Source organism: Mchenga conophoros, linkage group LG7 (assembly GCF_057382185.1).
Source record: "Mchenga conophoros isolate Kocher_MC1m ecotype Shallow Benthic linkage group LG7, M_conophoros_male_GT1.1, whole genome shotgun sequence".
Lineage (NCBI taxonomy): Eukaryota > Metazoa > Chordata > Actinopteri > Cichliformes > Cichlidae > Mchenga > Mchenga conophoros.
In genome coordinates, this window is record NC_140532.1 from 22329944 (window position 1) to 22345605 (window position 15662).

The 15662-nt window shown below is 38.4% G+C and overlaps 1 protein-coding gene across 1 annotated transcript; it reads right to left on the reverse strand.

Moving 5' to 3' along the window:
- Positions 1–4414: 4414 nt before the first annotated feature.
- Positions 4415–14999, reverse strand: alkbh3 (alkB homolog 3, alpha-ketoglutarate dependent dioxygenase). Its single transcript, XM_085282916.1, has 10 exons — positions 14909–14999; positions 13076–13161; positions 12759–12868; positions 12628–12662; positions 12443–12490; positions 11666–11769; positions 9135–9223; positions 8679–8888; positions 8220–8318; positions 4415–5814 (listed from the first exon to the last, which is right to left on the reverse strand). Exons 2-10 carry the CDS (start codon positions 13149–13151, stop codon positions 5695–5697), a joined length of 891 nt encoding a protein of 296 aa, XP_085139042.1. The 5' UTR covers positions 13152–13161; positions 14909–14999; the 3' UTR covers positions 4415–5694.
- Between the last annotated feature and the right edge of the window lie 663 nt (positions 15000–15662).

The following is a 15662-nucleotide window of genomic DNA, read 5'->3' on the forward strand; positions in this document are numbered from 1 at the left end:
TTTAGTGCATATTTCAAGAGCCGAACATTTGAATTTGATGCCTTTTAGTATTTTATGCTCCATCCATCAACTTTCTTAAATGCTTTTACATTTAAGGATCTCACATGGACTGGAGTTTATCCCAGGTATCATAAAGTCAAAAGTAGACAGGTCACCAACCTGTTACAGAGCCAACACAGAGAGACGGACAATCATTGATGCCCACATTTACACCTTCAGCCAGTTTAGAATAGTCAGTTAACATGAATGTATGTCAGGATTGTGGGAGGAAGCTGGGGTACCTGGAGGGATTTCAAACAGGCCCAGGGAGAACATGGAAACACCATACAAAGTTTTCAATGTTTAATCATCTAAAAATCAGTGCATTATGATTTATTTAAGTTTTTAATAAAACATTGAAAAATGCTGTTATACAATATTAGCAACAATGTTCATATAAAAAATTCTTCTACTTAATTTCTTGATTCTGATTATTACAGATGTAAATCTTCAGAGCAATTAGAAGGCAGCCAGGAATTGGGAAGCAGGTGCAGGATTTGCTACAGGAAATGGGCTGTGATCTGGAACATTACCAAACAGTGTTCAGCCCAAACCTTCTAACAACGTGATGTTTCTGTCACATACAAAATGTTCTGTGCCTCTTTAGTCCCAACTTTAAGCAGGCACTGAAATTTGGGCACAGCATGCTACATTTCCTAGGACCCGTTATACAACTTGTAACATTCACTCTGTTACAAGTGAGGGTCTCCCTCATTAACTCTCTCAAAATCTTCAGTCTTCCAGAGAGGCATTACAGACAGTTTAGACCATCAAGGAAGTTGTCATGGTTACCGTAGGTGCTGTACTGATGCAAAGGTACATGGAAAATTGAGTTAAGTGAGCGCTGCAGGGAGTTTACAGTGTCAGTGACTATATCCCACAGGGCTGTTCAAAACCTGAAATCTAATCTTTTCTTTTTTTTAATGTAGTAAATGCTAAATGTGCTTGAATACGGCCCAATCTGAAACAGAAAATCAAATATTGCATCCCTGTGAACTCTTCTGGTGGTTGACAGATTTGATTTTTTAGTGTCCATCTTCCCTACCATTCACATCCCTCATCCACTTAGCTGCACCAAATACTTTAAATTATTAGTGAAGGTGAGCACCTGTTTGTGGGTAAAAAAAGAGAGACATGTTTACCATGAGTCTTTGCAGCAATTTAGCAGTGCCAAGTGTTTAAAGTGTATTAAGTTGTTAAAATAACTTTCATACATGCAGCATATGTGAAGGTAAATATTAAAATCTTAAAGATGTTTTTTTTTAAAAAGGTAAATCAGAATCTACCTTTGAACTAAATTGTTCTTGTAGAGATGCCATTTTGTTAGTCATATAAAATTTGTGAAGGGAACAATAAATGCATAAATTAAAGATTTTTATCAAATAAATCAGGACTAAACAAAACAGCAGCATCTTAATAAACTGGAACTGGTATGATAAAATACAACTCACAAAAGTTTTCAATAATCCTAAGTGACATAACACACTTCTCTGTCTGCAGTTACGCCTCGCCGATACTGTGTTGTATCCCATTTTACTTTCAGAGCTACTTTAATTCTTTATGACACAGATCAACAAGGAGCTGGAATCATTTATATTGACTTGATAGCAGTATGCATTTGCTCTTTTGCATGCCTTGCTTGCAAAGAGTGGTTATTTGAGTTAATGTTACCTTCCTATTAACTCAGTTTAGCCATTCTCCTCTCACCTCTGGCATTAGCAAAGTATTTTCACCCATAGACTGCCACTCACTGGATATTTTCCCGTCTTAAGATCATTCTCTGTAAACCCAAGAGTTGACTGTGTGGGAATCCCAACAGATCAGCAGAAATATTCACCAATAACAGGATGTTAAGTCTCTTAAAATCTTCTTTCTTACCCATTCTGATACTAAGGTTGTTTTGATCTTGACTACATGCCTAAATGCGTTGAGTAACTTCTCTGTGATTAGCTGATTAGATTAATCAGCTAATCACAGGGAAGTTACTCAACGCATTACATTAATCAAAACATATCTCACTAACTTGTACTTTAAAACATGAAGCTTTGTCAAGACTGAACCAACTCTGCTGAGTAGTAGATACCTTACTTTGTATGTAGCCAGCTGATTACATAATGATTGGTTTATCATCAATCATTGAATCCATTTTATTTTATCTCTTTCTTGGATTTTTTCTTTGCAGCTATCTTGGCTGTTAGAGTCTTCACAGACCTTACTGGATCTGCAGGACAGTTTGTTTTTACCAGCTTTTTTCGTCAGAGGTAGCACTTCAGACCTGCTATGCGATTCTTTAGTATCTGAACAGGCTTTCTATTTCCTCGCAGCTAGAATAGTTAAATCATACTTGTATATGTGTTTACCAAGGGATCAGTTTGCTATGTTGAACTTTTAGATTTGAGCAATCCATACCACACAAACAGCTATTAATACACTATACAGAGAGTGGCTGGTATGATTGGTCTTGCACCAACAAGTTGAGGTTACATGGCCAGTGACCTAATATCTAAATTTACACACACATATTATATATCACTAGGAATCACCCAGAGACTCGGTTACAACTGTTCAAATGGATCCTTAGTTGTAGGTTTATTTTTAAGCTTTGATCAATTAAAGAATGTGGACTATCAACCTGAACGACTCTGACTGCAGAGACACTCCTCTCTGTGGATGTATACACAGTCAAATAACCTGTCTTGACCACAGTCAAAGAAGAAAGCCAGTTTAACTGAAGCTCTTTGCTCTTTCCATCTATTGAGTTTGACCTAAATGGACAAAAAACAAAGCAACACACCAAAAACTGCCCTGAGGCATTGTCTGTACACCGTAGCACATGATCGTATTACAGCCACACTATAAACTGATTAAGAATTTTCCATTAAATACATTTATCACAATTTTTTTTAGATATAATGAAAACACTGGTTACATAATTTCTCAGCCCTGGAGCACCATCTTTCTTGTTCACTGTATTTTGCAAACACCATGCTCAGATTCCAGAATATTTACATGACAAACTTTTCATTACAGCTCAGGACTTTGAGTCTGCCTAAGTAAAATTATGATCGTCCATGTGTGACTGTTGTCCACGTGTGTTTCTCTTACTGTTCGTGGAGGTTTGGTTGCTGTTTTGATTCTGTTGATATTCTGTGTTTCTAAGGCTTTTATTTTTCTAGTCTGCATTTGTCTTTCTAATGTTCACTTCTTGTGCTTCTTCGGAAATCGCTTCTCCTTATGTGTTACCAGAACTTTAACCCCCTTTCTTTTCACCGCGGCCTTGTATCTTCTCTGTCTGCAGTCTGTCTTCTTTGTTTCTACCTGTGGCCTGTTTCTGTCAGTGTTTCATTGTATAAATACAACTTTATATATCAACAAGGCTTTTCTTAATTTCCTTGGTCTTCATTTTTATGTGTGCATGTATGTATATGGGGGAGATATTTGGCTTTAAAGGGATAAAGGATAATTCTCCTTCACCTCCACTGCTTGCATGCCTCCATGTCTGGTGGGCCACACCAAGATGTGTGGAGAGGAAATGAGGATGTACAAACTCTTTCCCTTTGTGAGAATCTGCTTTGTCATCTCCTTTTTTTCTCACGATTCTTGGGCTACACTTGTGGATTCATTGAGTCGGCCAAAAAAGGCTCACTATTATCTATTATCAGTTTATGTTCAACCTGCTTCTGTGTCCTGTGTTTGGGCCTTCTCATTCAACAACAGGACAACAATCCTTCCATAAAAAGTTACTAGTAAAATGTTAATACACAGAATGTATCCCTAATTTATTATTATAGTAGTTTTATGTCCAAACAAAAAAAATCAGGAAGATAGCTTAAGTATACAGAAAGCTCAGTAAGAGCTGTAACCACACAGGGTCAAACTTTTAGCTTTAGGACTTTGCCAACAATTCCAAAAAGTGACATGGATGGCAGCATACCATTTCCCTGTGTGCTGCTTGGTGCATCCTTGGCTATGTGAATCTGCCTTGTGTAATGCATTTGAGATACCTGTATCATTTGCATGACCATGTTTTTAATGCCTCTTCTCTTTTTGGATGCTTTCATCGAATACAAAGACACAAAAGCAATTCCTCATCAAGGTAGCATTCATGTATCTGAAAAAATGAACAGAAATGTTACAGATGTTGTGTCTAAAATTTTTTTTTTATGTAGAATAGACATGCTCCATCATAGTGGTTTTATGACTGTGAAAAGTAGATGCATTCTTGGCCTTTGACAAGTGCAACGGATGGTAGATGGTACAAGGGTAGAAGTGAACCTAATCCGAACCAGGTTTCCAGAGACGTGAATATTGAGAGACCGTAAAATTAACCAGGACAGAACCTGACAGACAGAAAACACAACAAACAACAAAAAAGGGCCTGTAAGTTTTTTTTTATTTACCAAAGAAGAAGTGTAGTTTGCAGGTTTTAGAACTTATGTTCATTCAAAAGCAGGAGCTGATATGAGAACCATCAACGAATAGCACACATGCATAAACATTTTAACAAACTTTGGGTCCACCTGTAAACTCCTGACCTGATTAACTCTGAGATGGGAAACACAAGTTTTGGTTCCCAAACTTTAACCGATCAGTTATTTCAATAAACTCCAAGAATTCATAAAATGAAAAAAAAAGACTGATCACTGCTCAGTGTCTTATATGTCTAAAGTTTCCTACAGATATATGACTGCTACACTAATGCAGGGTAAATGATTCATTGTGGAGGAACTGCTGACAACCTGACAGCTGCCTTAATGTCAGTGCAGTCAGTCCTATAAAGAAGGAGAATGTACAGATTTTATTTTGACCTGATCTGTCTTTTTTCTGAAATGGAAAACCCAGTTTCCGTCATCTCTATGTGAACAAACTCAGAGTTTTTAACCAAACAAGCTGAACCACAACATACAACAGAGAAAGGAACAGTTGAGGTTTCCAGCAATCCCCAGTGATTTATTACCAAATATACATTCATTTGAATAAATAAATTCCAGAATCTAACATTGTAGTGTTCCCTTGACTTTGAACATGTTTCAGCAACAATGCAAAATGAACTCGCTCTTTAAGAGACTCATTAACTTTTATTCAAAAGAAAAATAAAATGCATTTCAGTGGTTGTGGCCACTTTACTTCATTCTTCTCTTTTTGTGGTAGCTCTTTATAAAAAGCTCCAAAGATAGAAAGCTTTAAGTAAATTTACTTAAAGGACATTTCCTTACAGTGAGTACTCAGATCTTGCTTTAGGACAAACTTTTCAATAACATGGTACTATTGACATCACACATTTTGGCTTCAAACTAAAACTCAGCCTAAAAAATGTGGCTCAAATGAAAATTGAACAAAAGGTCAAGTTAAATCAAATAAACGTACGTAACTCACCAAAGCAATATTCAGACCAAAGAGATGGATGTTGTTGGAACTTGTTCTCATTCACAGGGCTGGTGTGGCTGTTATTGTTGTAAAAGGGGCCATTTGGCTCTTCTGATATAATACTAATATCAGATAATCTTGACTGCTCACAACACTGATATTAATAATCACTTACACAGTCTGGAAATCCAAGCAGAGCCGTTCACACCTCAGATCTAGCACTCTGTTTGAAATGTAGAATCAGAGTTTCTTCAGCTTCAAGTACCCGACTCTGAGGAAGATTTACAGTCACTTGGCTGTGAATCGCATTTTGGTACCCGGCCTCTGGCCCTCTGGCTCCGGGTAGATAGTTCTGAAGGTCAAGTTGATGCGTGGGCCCCTGTCATGGTACTCTTTAGCCACTTGATGCTGGTGGGAACAGAGAGACTCATAAGCAACATATTTAAAAGTTACACTACATTTTTATGAAAGAATAAATGAGCAATTAACAATCTTGGGCAAGTATTGCTCTATTAAGTTTCTATTAATGGGCAACATCTACAAATTTTCCACTAGAATCAAAAGAAAGAAATGCATGAATAGCCATGAGCTAGGCCAGCTATATTTTGTTCTATGTAGAAAAAAAGAGTGTAAAGTGATAATAGACAAATCTGAGAAAACAAACGAACAACAACACAAGTATACAGTCCGGAGAAACACCATCAGACATGGAAAAGTCCGATTTATTCACCTGTGCAAAGCCAGCACTGCTACCTTTTGCACAAGAAAATAATGGCCTTCATACATTTTGTGCAGCTTGTGGACTCAACGACACACACAAGTGCAGAAACACCACTACACCTCCATCAAAATCTGAGAAGGAGGTGCAAGGTTTGCTTATACACAACAGTGTGAAAAGAAAAAAAGAGCTACGTAAACACAGAATGATTCCTGTATCCATTTTCAAACACGTGAAGTACTTTAGCAGGACTGATGGGTTTAGTTAAATATTTAGCCACCACTTCTAAACCTTGCTCCGTGAACCAGATGGTTTTGTTAGGCCAACCATGACTGCAATAATGGAGATAGAATTAATGTCTGAAGTGATCTTTTTCTTGAAAGAGAGTAATGAAGCCCCTGTTAAGTTACTCAGGAGGGTGTCGTCATAAAACACCTGTGACCTTATCCTCTCCTTCTTTCAGCTCAAACCTTTTTCATCTCCTTGCCCCAACTTGTATCTCTCGCTCTCTCACCTCACTTAGTTTTTAGTAAGTGAACATTGTGTAGTGGAAAGTTGAGGATAGCTCCATTTGGAGCCCGTCCTGATTTATATCAGTGGTATTGTTTTGATCATTGAATTCCTCTAGCGGTGGACAAAACTTGTTTAAATTTGCTTATGTAATAAACCGTTTTATATATGTACAGTCAGGTGGAATTTTTTTTCTCCACACAACTCTGTATAGTCCAGTGAAAATATGAAAGTGTCCTTATTGCTTTCATAGGAATTAAGAGCCAAGTGTGAGCGTCTCTCCAAGCGTCTATGTTTTGCTATGCATCCTTGAACAAAGTTTAAAAAGATACCTAAACAGCATGGCCCATTTTACCTGCTCTGCAAACAGATTTGGCCATAATGAAATTCAAGCAGCTGTAATATGCTGTAATAACTCATTCTCATACCTGAGTGTGATCCAGTTATTTTCAACAGAACCCAGCTACTCTCTCTGTTACATACACAAGAGCCTTGCACTCATATAAATCTGGCTGCTCTGACTTTGATCGTAAAAAAAAAGAAAAGAAAAGAAAGAAGACTCTCATTAGGTTGAAGCCTTACTCTTCTCTCCAGGCCTCTCCATTCATCCTTGTTACTGGTTGTCCAGGCAAGAGGAACCTGACTGCCTTCACCACACATCTATATGCTCACATGGTGAGTCAGAAGCACTAACACTCCTCTATCGCACAACAGCGAGGAGACTATTCAGTGTGAATGTCCAGTGTTTCATTAGAAGTGTTTTTTTCAAGGTTGCTGTTTTAATAATAACTTAGTTTGTGCAAGAAAGATATTTTACAAAAGCATCACAGTACAAAACTATATGTAAAACAGGCTGAAAAGAACCTTAAAAACAAACTATCAGTGTTCTTCTGTTATCTGAAGATGTATGTTGTTCATTTTGACAGTAAATATAGTATAATGGATAAAATCATTGTTACCAAGCAGGTTAATTAGGTCCAACAGCTAAGCCAAACATTGAAGTAATAATATGTGAGTTTTATATTTTCATTTTTCTGCACTTTATCCTTACAAATGGAACACAGGAACCAACTCATAATATGTGTATAGTTGATTTCTAATATGTAATGTGAGTTAGCTAACAAATAAATCTGGCAACGTGTAGTGCAGGGGTATCGAACTCCAGGCCTCAGGGGCCTGTGTCCTGCAGGTTTTAGATCTCACCCTGGGTCAACACACCTGAATCAAATGATGAGTTCATTAGCAGCTTCTGGAGAACTTCAAGACATGCTTAACCATTTAAATCAGCTGTTTTGGATCAAGGACAAATCTAAAACCTGCAGGAAACTGGCCCTTGAGACACCCCTGGTGTAGTGCGAATGACCCGGCACCTTAATTTCTGCCTGAATCTATCCTGTAGCTGGACTCTCTTTGAATAAAGCTTTGGTCATACTCACTGAAGACCCAGCAGCTTAGTAGCGATTACTATTACACTCACACTCACTTTTTGATGACAAAGTTTACATCACTCAGCCCTAAGCAAACCTTAGCGGGCTTGGAGAGCGTAATCAAGGCTTAACTTTATTGCCTGCCTGGTGGAGCCTACCTGCCAGTCGTCCTGTGTGGCTCCTTCCATCAGCAGAAGTGTGCCATGACTCAGAGGAATCCGAATCCGCTCCACGTAAGTGTAGTCACCCTTCTCCTCCTAAAGGACAAAAACACACAGTGCAGTCCAAAGGTTAATCTTCAGTCTATATGCAAACACCTAATGCTGATGCTTTGCTTCACACAGTTTGCAAAGCATCTCATTTTTTTGGGCATCGAATGTGAAATGTGTCCATTAATCTGCTTCACTCTTCCTCCCAAGTTGTACTGTTTCCTGAGGCAGATCAAATGTGTCCATCTAACTTTAATGCACAAGGAGATTACTTCTGATTGGATCACTTCCCAACTCGTCTTGCCTTTCTTCACAAGTTAAGTTAGTTGTGAGACGATCTCATCTTACCAGAATACTTTCATCTTGTTTTTATTATAGTTAAGAATGAAACCCAGTGAGCTAACTCACCGGTGGAGGCTGCTTGCGGAGACTGAAGACTCTGGTGTCGCCCAGACTAAGAGAAGCAATAGTTGGCTTGGGACCCAATGAGGCTTCGTCGTCACTGTGCCAGCCAATGCTGTCATGGCCATCCCGATACAAGTTACACAACAGGGAGTTGAAGCTACATCCAGTCGCATGCTCCACTGCCTTGCAAAGGTTTACCAGCAATGGATGCCACTTGGAGGAAAAAGCAAGAACAATACGCAGAGTTCAGCAAATGAATGTATGACAAAAGGATAGAAAAACAGAATGATGAATGAGGAAAATGAAAGACTCAATGTTAAAATAATATAACAAAAGCAAATATTTCACTCTGTTTAGATCAATTTTTATTCTCCCTACAATTAGACTACAAACCAAAGACTTTGCCAGAGATTGTGTGAAAAAAAAAATTCTGTCACATTTTTGTTACAGTTGTCAAACCTGCATGTTTGCAGCCATTGTGGAGCGAGCATAGGTATATGGGAGCTCTCCATACCAGCAGGTCAGCCTGGGTTCCTCGTATGCTTCACCTGGACCAGAATACACGCACACATCCAAACAGATCAGGAAATTGCCCAGATTAAACAAGAGACAAAAGTTTTTTTTGGTATTGCACAGTGGGGGACACATTTCTGTGAATATTTAAAATCTGCTGATATTTGATACCCAGTCTTAGTGCACACACACACAAAAAAATAACGTGGTTATTTGAAAGCTTAAATAAAAGAGCTGTGCTAGTATTTCCGGGTTAATAACAGAAATTTTATCTGATGCACACTGTACCGGGCCCCTACGGTCCCTCCTGCATGTGGTTGGTCCACAGGAAATGTGTCCATGTGGCTCTTTTGAGCTGAGCCTGACCAGCACTGCAGGCTAATTCCCAACCATCAGATGCTCATTGACAAGGCCCACCCTTGGGTCTGGCTCCATTAACCCTAATCTGAGTGTGGTACACTGGCCCACTGGTTTTTCCTACATAAAGGTCTTGTGAATCGCACTTCGTCTGTCCCTTCATCTAGAACCAATTTGCCTTGGGAGACCCTACCAGGGACAAAATGCCCTAACAATATGGGACCTAGGATCACCAGAGTACACAAACCCCTCCACCACAATGATGTGGTGATTTGTGGAGGCAATCAGGTGGCAGTCAAAAGCGGGGGACTTGGCGGTCTGATTCAAACTTGCTGAAACGGGCTTTGGGTATATGGAACACCACCTCCCATGAACACGAAGAAGTCTAAGCTACCGCTTCAGGTGGAGAGATACTGGCTAGATATGGTAAGGCTTGCCTGAACACACAATTACAACCAGTCTCCTGGAGAGGGGATGGATTCTGTTTCACTCTGGAGTTGCACCTTAGTGAGAGGCAGGGGTGGGTACACTTGTAGAAACAAGCTTCCATAGCGTGGCTTTGCTCAGCTCTAGGGATAGAGTGGGGGGCTCGGCCCTTCAAGAGTGTCTTGGAGTAGAGCTGCTGATCCTCCACATCTAAAGGAGCCATTTGAGATGGGCATCTGACCAGGATGCCTTATGGGTACCTTATAGGTGAGGGAGAAGGCAGACCCAGGAGACACTGGAGAGATTACACCTCTTGGCTGGCTTGGGAACATCTTGGTATTCTCCCTAAAGAGCTGTAGGATGTGGCCAGAAAGAGGGAGGTCTGGGTGTTTCTGTTTAGACTGATGTCCACAACAACCCAGACCCAGATAAACTGCAGAAATGGATGGATTGGTCTTTTGAGTATAAAACACTCAACCACTCAAACCCCAATCCAGACCTCTGCCTGTGGACAGTTTCATAGAGTAAACCATCAAATCAATCTCTATATTGCGTCAGTAATTTGATGAAGGCAATTCAGTCAGGGCAGAAAACTGACAAATTTGTTCTTACTGGATTTTCTTTCAGTGTCTAACAAACATGTACAATAATCGCCTGTTTTGTCACTGGTTTTCTAACAGGGGTCACGTAAACATCTAAATCCAATTTCTCTGTCTTCCTCTGTGGGTCTGAGTGTACCTCCCTTTCTTGGGAAACCAATAGTTCTCTTCCAAGAAACAATTTTTTGCCTTCGGTGTATTTTGGCCAGCCGTCTGGTATCAGAATACGGTGAAACCAAAACAAACTGCTTGAGCAGCCATTGCTTTTTATGGTGCTGAATTATTACATTATTACATTATTATTTATCAACTCTCAAATGCCAGAAAGATAAGCAAAAGCCAAACCCATTCAAAGTATCCATTTCAAAGTTGTGAGACCAAATGATCGGAAAAACTGAGTCAGTGCATTTAAAGGTTGTTTTAAAGCAGGGCAGGATAAATGAAGGAGTGGTGATACATTAAAGAGCCAGCCACCACTTCTTTTTCCACTCTTCCTTAACCCAAACATTGATGATTTCACACCCTGTGTCTGTGGTGAGTGTTTGGAAATCATGACCACTTGTCTTCATCATTCTGTTTGTTTGCTGTGTAGCTACTGCAGAATTGCACAAAAGATGGACAAGAGCCAGCTGAGAGAAAAGGACGATTGTGAGGCAAAGTCTGGCTTCATCTCAGCACATTCCCCTGTATATCGTCTGTCACCGTATATGGAATACAATGTGAGTGTTCTCAGTGTCAGCTTTTTTTTCAAAATAAAGTTCATACACAAATTACCACATGAGCAAGGCACCTAGTTGGATTTGGAAAACTTTGCATTAAAAAGCTATAATTTTAAAAAAAGAGTATATTAAACAATTACCCAAATCTATTGCCAACAAAAAGTATTCTGTTATTATTTAGAGATCTTTAAGTACTTTTAAAATACATGTACCGAAAACTGTTTTAAAAAGGTCACCACTGCACATACATGAAACAGGAACAAACCTGAATCCAACAGCAAACTTCCTGCAGTGGGGAATCCTTCTTCACGCTCCTCTCTACAAACCACAAACTCACATTTCACCTAGTTTACACTGTTAAGAAACCAGTGCTCACCTTGTCTGTAGTTGGTCTTTTGGGACCATGGAAGCTCTGCAAGCAGCTTACTGAACATCCAGTCGGCCTCTTCTGGGGAGAGAAATCCAGGCAGCAGCCGCAGCCTCGACAGATGAAAGATAAATAGACACAGACTAAATCCCCATAAACATAAAGTAAGAGTATACAGTATGTACTTTACCCTGGTTTTCTAAGAGTTTAAAGTCTGGGCATTCCAATTATTTCTGTAAGGCATAAAATTCCTCCTTAACAATATGAACGTGTAACCTTAAATACACAGGGAAAAGGCTCTTGTGTAAAATAGTAAAATTTTTCAACATCCAGATCAAATAGCAAAATCAAATGACTGACAGTTACTTTTGGTTTATTATCCACTACAACCATTCTGTTAAGCTCACAAAATGACCTGCTAAAATTCAAACTGAACCTCGGTAACAAAATACAGACTACAATAACATTGTCTCTCTGTAAATCAGATTTTTCTAATAACAATAAAATCAAAATTGACATGCTAAAAATCTATGTGAAAATAGCCTCATTGTACCTTCCACTATATAATAAAGCACAAGTTATGAAATATACTTAATTATTAAAAACAAAGCTCATTTTATGTGTTTTACTGGGGACCATAAAGTAAAAAGCATGACTTTTATTAAGAAAAAGCATATTTATTATGCGACCACTGCCACCTAGTGGATTTAAAACTCAGGCACTGATTTGTGCAATGTTCAATAAACACACATTCAGCTATTTTCCATTTAATTGTTTTTTACACACCTGGACACCCCTGATGGTCCATGGCTGATCTCAAAATCACCTGCCTGTCTGACCAGAACAAAATGAATCACGTTAAAAGTATGTAGTAGAGGACTCACTAAGCCACCTTAAAAATTGTGTGATTAAAAACGTTATCTGTCATAAAAACAAAGCTGTGGAAGTAAAGATTGAAATTAGTAACTTACTCTATCATCTTCTCTGGTGGCACATCTCTAATTGGCTGCAATAAAGGAAAAAAAAATAAAAAGTAGTATCCTCACATTCATTTTTATTGGCAGCAAAGACTCATTTTGACTTCTTCACGTGGACAGTCTACCTGGGAGGGCTGGAGAAACTCAAAGGTTTTAGTTGTTTTCTGAGGCCCAAAACCCCAAGAACCAGAGGCCACGTTGGCATTTTTGGATTCATTGCAATTTGGGCCTGCACCTGTTTAAAAAAACAGAATAAAAATCTTGTTTCCTACGTAAATGTCAGCCCAATTTATCACACTTATTTAAACACATAACTGTATTTCATAAGAGAGGAAGAAAATTCCTTATATATATATATTTTTTATCTACCTCTATGAATGACCTGAGCTGGCAAAAGCATGCAAATCCTGCATTTCACAGTACACACTACACTTTGATTTACCTGTTGGACTTGAGTGTTTTGGCAGTCGTTTCGCCCAGCAGCCCTGAACTCTGGCACGCTGACGCTTATCTGACATCACATCAAGTCTATGATGTGAGAAAGAAGAGAAACAGATTCATTCACAACTATAGGATTTCTTTATTTGAACACAGAAACTGGCTCTGTACACGCCATATCATAAAAAGGAATTCACACAAACTGACATTAGGGAAGAATCGAGAACAGTTCCTAACTAAGAACCAGTTCTAGATTATCTTAGCTACCTGACTCTAATCTCAAGCTTATCAAGCTTTTTAGTCAATGCTGGCATGTTTTTTTTGACAGCTGTACATTGCAAAACGGGAATGTCAAACATTTGACAGTGGAACGTTTTCACGCATGTGAGCCTTTATGCTATTCAGCAGTTTCAACACTGTGAGATAATGAGACAAAAACAAATCATGAAGAGTCAATATCAGAACTGATAAAGATCTTTTACAACCAGAAGTATTTGGACAATATTCTCCCACCTGTACAACACCACACTGGAGTTCAGTTCATCTATCAAGATTTCCTTCTTTAATTCAAGGGGCTTAACAAAAATACAGCATTAAAAATTTAGGAGTTATAGCTTTTTAAATGTTTTCCGTATATATAGCCCCCCAAAATTAACTGGATAAATTAATACAATTGTAAACATAAGGACTGTTTTTAATACTGCTTTATAGTTAATGACTGTCTTAAGTCTAGAACCCACAGCCTTTGAGAGCCACCTTCAATTGCTGCTTGGTTGTGGGTCTCCCAGTCTTCACCTTTGTCATCAGTAATTTAAAGTTTCCTCCAAGTGTCAGGTGACTGACTAACTCAGCTTTTGAAGAATATTTAATTTCTTTTCCTTGAAAAACTCTTGGGTTGCTTTTGCGGGTTATTTTGGCTCATCATACATTTGCAAGTCCTGACCAGTTTTGCCGCATTTGGCTGAACATGAGCAGAGAGTATAGTCCTGTACACTTCACAATTCATCTTGCTATATGTACCAGCAGTCACATTAACAATAAACACTAGTGACCCGGTTACAGTGGCAACCATACGTGCCCACACAATAACATTATCTCCACAATGTTTTACAGATAATGTGTTATGCTTATAATCGTGAGTTATTTCTCTTCTTCTGTTCCCGTCATTCTGGTTAAGATTGCTTTTATGTGTTCGCAGAATTCTTACCATGAGCAACTTTGTATAAAAAATGGCTGTAATTTCTGTATAGTTACCACAATCCAAAAAATCTAAATTTCAATCACGTCTTCATAATTTTATTTAAAATCCACTCTGCCACTATCCAAATACTACTCTATAAGTCGAACGGAGAATGGCACTCCTACTAATGTCTTATCAATGTCTACCCCTGCATGCAGTTTTTTTTCCCTTTATGTGAGTGCGTGGAGTGCTGCTCAGATCTGCAGTCCTTTGTGATGCGTAATCAGATGTTGTGAGTTATATATTTTGTTCGAGTGGTAGTTGTACTACGTTCTTTTCCCTCTGTGCCTAATGAAAAGCACAATTTGTTGGATTTGTCGTAGAATCTTAAGGTTTCTGAGAATAAAATATGCAGCCATCAAATTGAACAAAGCAGCTTTTAATAAATTGTTCGATAATTAAACGAAATAATTTCTGTCCCTTTTAGTTAAAGGATAATTTCGATAGTAAACTGGCTATTCTTAACTGAAATACTTGATTAGCTTGGTGCTCAGTATACGTAACAAAAAGTTACTTTAAATAACACTTTAAATGTCATACTTCGTAAGAAAATACCAGGACTAACTAATGTTGGGGAAAAAAACTTGAATGACTTACCCAAGTGGTCGCTAAAGTATATCTACAGAACTAAGAGAAGATGGGTTTTTTTTTTATTTAAGCTGTAGCGCTGTCAGCCATGGCAAGAGTGTAACAGGGAAAATAAATCCTACCTGGAACCGAGATGTGAAACTATAGTTCCGTCTCTAGCTCGCCTCTCTCCCGCTCTTTTTTTAAAATATATTTTTAGCACAATTTAATGTGAACTATGTCACGAATAAAACTAATAATACATTTTTGTAGAACACATAAAAAGTGAACGTATATTAACACATGGACACAATGAACGTTTCTAGACAGTGAGAATTAACAATTTAAATAAATCATTTTAATTAGTGACCATCATTCATTAGAATATCCAAATGGTGCAGGTGAAGGCAAGACAGTTGTCAATTAATAAGCTTCCCTTTTCAAGCTTAATAAGATTGGGCTTCAAAATGTTTTTAGGATAAGGCTTGATTAGGGGACTATGCTTTAGGCATTAGACTTTCCAGGATATTCTGAGCCTGTCCACTTTTCATTCTCCTTACAGGGATTCCCGTTGCATGCCTCCAACAGATCCGTGTTCCTGAACTTAAGTTACTGGCACATGATTTTTCCAGGGTCCATTCTTTCCTCTAATCATATTAAGAATTTGCTCATAGGGAGCACATATTTGGTAATATGATTGTAGGGTTTCTCTTTGTAATATTATTTAACAATTGCTAATAACTTGTTATTTGGTGCTATATAATTAAACTGAATTTCCCCAAGT

Bases quoted from the DNA above. Each gene is read 5' to 3' on its own strand.
- alkbh3 (XM_085282916.1), bottom strand. From the start codon at position 13,151: ATGTCAGATAAGCGTCAGCGTGCCAGAGTTCAGGGCTGCTGGGCGAAA. The intron at 12,869-13,075 runs GTAAATCAAAGT...TTTTTTAAACAG, and splicing joins AAAACACTCAAGTCCAACAG to GTGCAGGCCCAAATTGCAAT. The intron at 11,770-12,442 runs GTGTGTAAAAAA...TCATCTGTCGAG, and splicing joins GGACCATCAGGGGTGTCCAG to GCTGCGGCTGCTGCCTGGAT.